At 36.1% G+C, this 8,385-nt stretch overlaps 1 protein-coding gene across 1 annotated transcript; it reads left to right on the forward strand.

The window, feature by feature from the left end:
• Positions 1–4,516: 4,516 nt before the first annotated feature.
• On the forward strand, positions 4,517–7,968 carry LOC132104473 (protocadherin Fat 1-like). Its single transcript, XM_059510002.1, has 9 exons — positions 4,517–4,680; positions 4,793–4,834; positions 4,944–5,034; positions 5,119–5,208; positions 6,529–6,651; positions 7,090–7,203; positions 7,308–7,401; positions 7,518–7,630; positions 7,745–7,968. Exons 3-9 carry the CDS (start codon positions 4,972–4,974, stop codon positions 7,826–7,828), a joined length of 681 nt encoding a protein of 226 aa, XP_059365985.1. The 5' UTR covers positions 4,517–4,680; positions 4,793–4,834; positions 4,944–4,971; the 3' UTR covers positions 7,829–7,968.
• The last annotated feature ends 417 nt before the right edge of the window (positions 7,969–8,385 follow it).

The following is an 8,385-nucleotide window of genomic DNA, read 5'->3' on the forward strand; positions in this document are numbered from 1 at the left end:
GTTGATACCCAAAGATGAATTCTTGAACCGATTCTTTGTGAACTGGATCAACTGGTTCACCAAAATAGTAGTAGGCTATCCAAATTTAGACATGTCAAACATCCGCGTTTAATTAATGGGTGATTTAAAAATATTATTGTGACTTGACGCAATTGGTCTAAACAAAATGCTGAATTGAGAAAAGGTTCATTGAAACTAATTGTCCAAAAGAACCAGTTCGCTAAAATAATCAGTTTTCAGTTAGAAAATGCATAGATTCGGTTCCTTAGACAATTGGTTTCACCGAATGGCGTGGCGCTTATATGAAAATATCACTGCTTCAGATTGGAATTCGAGAGATAGGCTATTATGGTAGCACTGTAATCTGGACATACAAGGAGGCTGTTCTCATTAGTCCAGAGTGCCAATTCGTGTTTCACTAATCTTGTTTTCCTTAAGTTCCTCATATTTATGGAGCAATTGTTTTTTAATGACCATTTCTTTAATTACCATCTGCAAAATTAACAATATATGAAAGATACCACAATATAATGATGCCATACATTTTATTAGGCTGTATCAAGCATAAAACAAGAAACATTTGCATCAATATTTTTGGGTTGGCACTGAAACAAAACATATATATTGTAAAATCTTTAAATTAATATGTTTCTTCACATTTTGCTATATATGTGTCCCATTGGTCCTATTGTATATTCCTATTTTGGTCTTGTCTATTCACTGCAAATATGTAACAGAATATCAAGAAGATCAGGATAAATTATTATAATTGGCTGGCATCCCTGCTTCTAGTGCAGTGTGTAGTCAATCTGTTCAGTACTGTGTTTATATAAGCTGTTTCTTGCTACTGTGATTCTCTACAGGGCATGCCTGTGTACTGTGAATTTTACAATACTTCTGTTTTTACTGCTACTTAGACTGAATATACAGTATTGTACTGTGAACTTCTATACAGTGATTTACTGTGCACTAACACAGTAAATCACTGTAGATTTCACATGAATTTTTTACAGTGTAAGGTAAGGTTAGGCTCTCTCATTCTGTAGAAATCCAAACGTTTCCATATTCCTGATGTTGCCCATTTGAAAATAGGCTTTGTAGTTCATGCGTGTTTAAGTATTCTTCGGAAAAAAATCATAATGAACAAAAATATGCCAAAGTAGACCGCTGCTCACGCCGGATGTCAAGGTGAACGACTGCGCTGTTTCCAATGAATATGTGCACGAGAGACACCAGCGCGATCAAACAGCTGAAACAGAAAATACTAATATACTTTTGGTCACACTTAAGGCATAATTGGAAAATGCAAACTGTTAGCAGTTAAAAAATCAAGTATAATAACAGAGTTAATAAATAATATTCCTAAATGCTGGACCGTTCTAATTTCACTTTGCAAATTGAACCTGAAGATTTTTTTTTTTTTTACCAAGAATGAACTGAAATTAAAACATTATGCTTTTAATCCATGTAATCTGTGTATTTATATGCATGCATAAGAGCCTTTGTGTAAAGGTCTTTCTTTTAGTTTCTTAGTTTCTTTGTTTCAGCTGAAAAAAAAATAGACCGAAGGAAGGCCTATCATGGGATTTGAATTTGATCATCTTCTCAGCACCTTGACTGAACTTTACTGCAGTTACATTTTTCACGGCATGCGATATTTCTTCAACTTTGCTTTACATATCCCACTGTGATAAGATTAGGCACACGGATATTAAAAATCTCATGGAGTTACCAGGTATTATTTATGTATTATTTATGGTTGTCTTTACAGCCTGTTCAATTGCAGGCAAAAGTCCAGCATAAAGGTCTTCAGCTTTAGTTATTGAGGAAGGAACAATGTATAATTTATTATATTTCAAAATAAAACCTGAAAGGATGGTTCACATTCTGGTTACAAACTTACATTACCCGTAAAGGGTTTATTTTACTACTGTGAAATACCGAATTGACTTTAAATTATTCAATTATGTGAAAAGAAAGAGCACGGAGTGATTCAAAAGACATAAAGCAGAGCATATGATAACGTATGCAGGACAGTATCCAAAATATAAACTTCATTGGTCATTTAACATTTGAATGTTGCAACCGTCCAATCAGAATGAGAATTAGAAAGGGCTGAGTTATAATAAACAGGAATAGACATAAATGATTGAAACGGTTCCATAAATAACAGAACAAGATTAAGTAAAGTTCAATTACAAAGGTTCAAAATGTCAAATATCCTCAAATAAACTTCAAATAAAAGTATTTCTCAAAAGGCAGGCTTCAAGTATAACTCGTTTGAAGTAATGGTGCTTCAGAAACAAGTGTTAATGATAAAAATTCTGTGACGTTTGTACTGGCTACTGTATACAGGCCACCTGAGCACCAAACAGGCAAAAAGATGCATTGGGTTCAGAATTCATAGACATTCTGAACCTTATTGGGGTTACGTCTCAGGACCAACTCATTGTTGCAATCAAAATTCAGTTTTCTATCAAATCAAAGCTAAATACACATAGAAACAGTGCATATGGTGATATGGATAGACACAGATGAGACTGTTGACAAAGGAATTGTTGAGTAAAGTTGTTAGTTTTGTTTTCTTCACTTACAGAATGTATTCTCGTCGCTTCATAACGTTATGGTTGAACCACTTATGGCAGATGGACTATTCTGATGATGTCTTTTATACTTTTCTGGACCTTGACAGTGTAATATAAGTCTATGGGACAGTCACAGGCCTCCCCCCATGGAATTACAAGGGAGTAAATGATTAATGACAAAATTTTCATTTGGTGGATTATCCCTTTAATGGTGTTGAAATTATTCAGCCAAGCGATGATATCTCAGGTCATTATTTAGTCTGGTCCAAACTTCATATAGCTAAAACTGTAAATTAACTGTAAACTTTAAACTGTAAACTTCTTGTTACAAGTATGGGAGAACCATCACTTCTACCACAAAAGACTGCTTTGTAAGTAATCTTCCTGATGTATCCGAATTCCTTATTAGGATACATCAGGACAGGATACATTCTTATAGCATATCCAAAACCTCAGAACAACTTGATGATGTAACAGAAAAGACTCAACAGTAACAGAGACTATGGACTCTCTCTTTTCTAGCATCTTAAATACAGTTGCTCCTTTATGCTTAGGGAAGGTTAAGGAAAACAGTCTGACACCATGGTATAATGAGCACACTTGCACCCTAAAGTGAGCTGCCTGTAAAATGGAGCGCAGCAGGAGGAAAACCAAACTATGGGATTTTCGTATTGCTTTTGCGGGAAAGTAACCTATCCTACAGAAAAGCATTAAAAACTTCTAGATCTGATTACTTTTAGATTTTCTCTTTTAGAAGAAAACAAACATAACTCCAGATATTTATTCAATACAGTGGCTAAATTAACAAAAAACAGCATATATTCCCAACAGCACAGCAGTAATGGTTTTATGAACGATTCTGTCACCGATGGAGTTTTGGTTCCTTGCCGCTGTCGCCTCTGTCCTGCTTAGTTGGGGTCACTTCATTTACAGTGATATCATCGACTTGATCGCACAGATTCTATTTAATCTGAACTGAGCTGGATGATGAAATCACTGAATTTAAAGATAAACTGACCTTTAACTGAAAATTTAGTGTTTAATCCTGTCATTTTTCATTATTGACACTTTTTTCCTATTCGATACTGTAAAGTTTCTTTGACACAATCTGTAAGGTGACTTGACTTTTGATACCTGCTTACAGGCCATAAAGGTAAATGGCATACAATAAATAAGAGCTCAGAGAGAGATACGTATATAAGGTATAGTCATTATCTTCACTGCCAGACTTCACAATCCAAGCATCACCGACAGTGAATTATGGAAAAGATGGCCTTATTCACTGTGTTAATTATTTTAGCTTGTCTGCATGTTAACAGTTTAACGGGTGCTGCTGGTAAGTCCTATTTATGTAAAGTCAAATCTATCTATGTTTAAAATCATTATTTACTGGACAAATGTCTTCAAATGCTCATGTGGTTTTCACATGAGTTTTACTTTTGATTATGTCAAGTTTCAGTAACTATGCTGCTGATGCAACAAACAATTGAAGTAAAGATCTGAAACTGGGAGCAGAGTCATGCCACTAGCATTTGAGCAAAATTTCAGTATTTCAGACCAATTATTTAAATAAACGTTTAATTTGTCTTAATTTTCAATATATTGTATATATTAATGGAGTGTGTGCTATTGAATTGAGTTCTGAAACTAATTATTTGTTGTTTAATGTTCTTTAGAGATAGACTGCGTACATGGAAGCAGTAGAAATCTAGGAAGGATCGATGAGGGAATTGACTTTGGAGGTGAGATATGCCCACATAAAATAATACAATGTTTTATTATAATATTTAATATAAAATAAGGTATTTTCTTTTCGATCTGGTTTTTAAAGAGCATCAAAAGGGTATTAGAAAAACAACACTGGCATTATCTAGTGTGTTTGTTTTAGATTGTGTGTTAGAATATCTATTTGATCTGCCTTACAGGAGACCACATTCTAGAGACTATCACTAATATCCGCCCGGATGATCGTCTTGTTCTGGAGCCATATCTCTGTGCCATTGCTATGGAATATCTGGAGCTGGATTACACTGCTGGAAGCTCAACTGCTACCTTACGGCAGATCAAACCGTTCGATGCTGACGAAATAATGATGGTTTGTTCCATCATCACTGACCAAAGGCCTATAGATAGATAAAAGGATAGATAGGGGACCCTATTGCATTTTATTTTATCATATATGTCTGTTTGTATGCTTTGTCTTCTAGTATGCAGATGCTTTTTATTATTCAATCACCTGTGTAGGAGGGGTATGTTTATTTAAACAATAACATAATAAAATCATTAAATATGACAATGTGTTATAGAGAGAGAAAAAAAGATTACGATAAACTATAAAATGTTATTTTTCCATTTCAGGCAAAAAAACATCCGTACACTTATCGTTATGGATTTAAATGACAACCCTCCGGTCTTCCCGACCAAATCATACGGCTTCACAGTGTGGGAGGTGTGCTTAATCTTACACCTTCATAGTGTGTTTGATCACTGAGGGCACCTCTTAGTAAACCTGTCTTTCATTCTTTCATTCCAGGAGACACCTGTGGGTAAAACTGTGCTCAGTGTGACAGCTACTGATAATGATGTATCTGCACTAAGCAGAAAAACTTTATATTCTATTCTGGTAAGTCATGAATGATTCTTACATATTTGATATACGCAATAGGCTTCCGCAAAACTGCATTAATGGTGAATGCAAAAGCCCTAATTATTGGGTGATGATTGATCATTAATGAAGAAAGCCTGCTGTTAACAAACTGAATCACTGAAAGAAAGAGAAACGAGAACAGAAAAAAAGAGATGAGGCGAGCATAAATACAAGAACTACAACTGACTTCAGCCAAAGCCTTAGATTAAATAAATTGCTTTTGACTCTTGACTTCAAAGGGGTCATATGATGTGATTTCAAATTTTTCCTTTCTCTTTGGAGTGTTACAAGCTCTTGGTGCATAAAGAAGATCGGTGATGTTGTAAAGACTAAAGTCTCAAATCCAAAGAGATATTCCTTATAAAAGTTAAGACCCGTCCACACCCCCCTAAAACGGCTCGTCCTAACACGCCCCCACATATCTACGTCAGTATGTGGGAAGATTTGCATAATGCCGCCCAGATGTTCACGCAAAGAAAAAAAGCGTACCTTTTATTCTTGTCGTAGTATTGTTGTTGCCGATGCCGCCATGTCATATAGACGCTGTGTGTTTCACTGTGAAAGCGAAACTACTTTGTTTGGCCTTCCAAAAGAGGATGATATCCGCTTCGCCATGCTTGGAGCTGATCCGTGCTGGTCGCTGAGGAAATGCAACTTTGCACTGTGGATGAAGCGGAGTCCAGCAGGGGGGTCATCACATGTGGTTCCTGCAAGTATTATGTATGCTCCTTCGTAGAATACACCTGCCGCGCCGTTCTCAAGCCATCCACCTCTGCTCACTGAAACCGGTCTTTGCTCACTCAAGGCCGCGGTGTGTGACGCTGTTTCATTGAGAACGCAAAACTACTTTGTTTTTATCTTCCAAAAGAGGACATGACTAGAAATCTTATTTATATCACGTTTATAATGAGTTTTATGTTTATATCTCGTCGCTTTGTCCGAACAATGTATCCCAATATGTTAAGAGGTGTAACATTTCTGTCACACGCTTGAGGCATTCGGCCAATCACAACCCACTTGATAGCTGGCCAATCAGAGCACACCTCACTTTTCAGAGCGATGAGCTTTGTGAAAATCGACAAATACACAAAATAATGTTCTTTTTAGTATCATTACATGACCCCTTTAAAACATTAGAATTTCTTTGATTGATGTAACTGTGTATTTGGTCTGCTGTGCAGAATTGATGCATGCAAATACTTTTTTAAGAGATGAAATGAAATAACATCGCCACCAGAGTTTGCCTTTGCTTTGCATTGAGAATTTATGTATGTCCCCATCTACTCTTGTTTACAGCCTCCAGCACCAGAAGACTTTGAACTGAGTGTTGATGACCCAACGAATTCATGTAACATCAAGTTGACTAAACCTCTGAACTACAACAAGATTCAACATTACAAATTCACCCTGCTTGCTAGAGTAAAGACATTTCCTACATCCATTTCACTTTGATTACTTAACATCAAAGTACTGCTCTAGTCTACAAAGCATAGCTCATCGAAACTTAAAACTCTGTCATCATGTACGTGTTCGTGGGACACAGAAAGAGATGTTTAGCGGAATGTCCAAGCTGCTTTTTATATACAAGTATTTAAGGACCAGGAACAGATGTCATGATGACAGGATTTAGATTTTTGGATGGAAAAATTAATTTAAGGGTGATAGTAAGTCAATACTAGATATATAACAAAATAAATGAAATGTCATGAAGAGATTAAAATAGTAAATTTAATGGTTGGGTAAAGTCTAATTCAACTTTTGGGAAGGTGCTTTAATAATCCATTAGTTTGGTTACTATAGGGGTTATTTTTAACCCAACATTTTTTTTTTAAGTGAGGTTTATTTTTTTTCTTGCAGGATGTAGGAAGTCTCACTGACACGATGATAGTTGAAATAGCAGTTAAAGATGAGGACAACCTAAACCCTTATTTTGACCACTGTCAATACAAGGCATCCATTAAGGAAAATCAGGTAAATTACATGAAAAAAAAAACTATTTTATTTTTAAATTACATCAGAGGACAACATGCATGTGTGAGCAAACAAATAAAACCCTCTTTTCTGTCCATGCACAGGTAGGACACTTCTCACACATCACTCCTGAGGCCATAAAAGCTCAAGATGGCGACAAAGGCATCAACGCGTCTGTAGTTTACAGCTTAACGACAGGTATCCTTAACAGACGATTACATGACATATGTCCTAATCTAAATAATAAATAGTGAAGTTATGAAATAATGAAGTTACTGATGATAATAAAGCATGTATTGACGTTTTTGTTCCAGTCGTTCCAAATAAATACCAGAACAACTTTGAAATTGATCGAAGAAGTGGAGCGATCTCTGTGACGAAGGCACTAGACAGAGAGGAAATAGAGCAGATTTCTGTTATCATACAGGTATCGGAAGTTTCTAAAAACAGACATGAAAACTATAAGGCTGATCTTAAGAACGAGAATGCAGTACTTTGTTTCTATATATATTCTCTAAACAGTTTTTCCTTGTAAAAACAGGCAGCTCAGGAGAATGATGCCAGTAAGACGGCTGAGACTGTGGTACTGGTCACCATTGTGGATGTGAATGACATCCTGCAGTAACTTGACCAGGGGGACTGTTCTTCACCCGTTGCTTAATACATCTGATATGATTTGACAGTTGCCATATCTTTTAACCCTGATAGCTCTTAAAACCTTGTTTTGTGTTTAAATTCATTGTGCATCATAAAAGCAGTTTGAGATTTGAGAAGTGAGTCTGCATCTCCTGCAATTTATTAAAGCCGCCAGCATAATAACGGACATCCCTGTTGTCAAATTAACACTGCTGGGTGTCTATATGGGTCCACACTACAGGGTGTTAAAAGTAACACTGAAGCGGTGTTGAAGTTAATGAGATAATTAAGTTATTAAGTGATTATTGCGCATTAATGATGAACACCTACTGTTACAAGCAGAATCACTGAAGAGAAACAGAAAAAAAGAGCAACACAACAAATAAGTGAAATTGACAGTGAAGTGAAATACAGCCAAGTATGGTGACCCATACTCAGAATTCGTGCTCTGCGTTTAACCCATCCAAAATGCACACACACACACACACACACACACACACACACACACTGTGAACACACACACCGTGAACACACACCCGGAGCAGT

This window comes from Carassius carassius, chromosome 1, assembly GCF_963082965.1.
Source record: "Carassius carassius chromosome 1, fCarCar2.1, whole genome shotgun sequence".
In the NCBI taxonomy this organism is placed as follows: domain Eukaryota; kingdom Metazoa; phylum Chordata; class Actinopteri; order Cypriniformes; family Cyprinidae; genus Carassius; species Carassius carassius.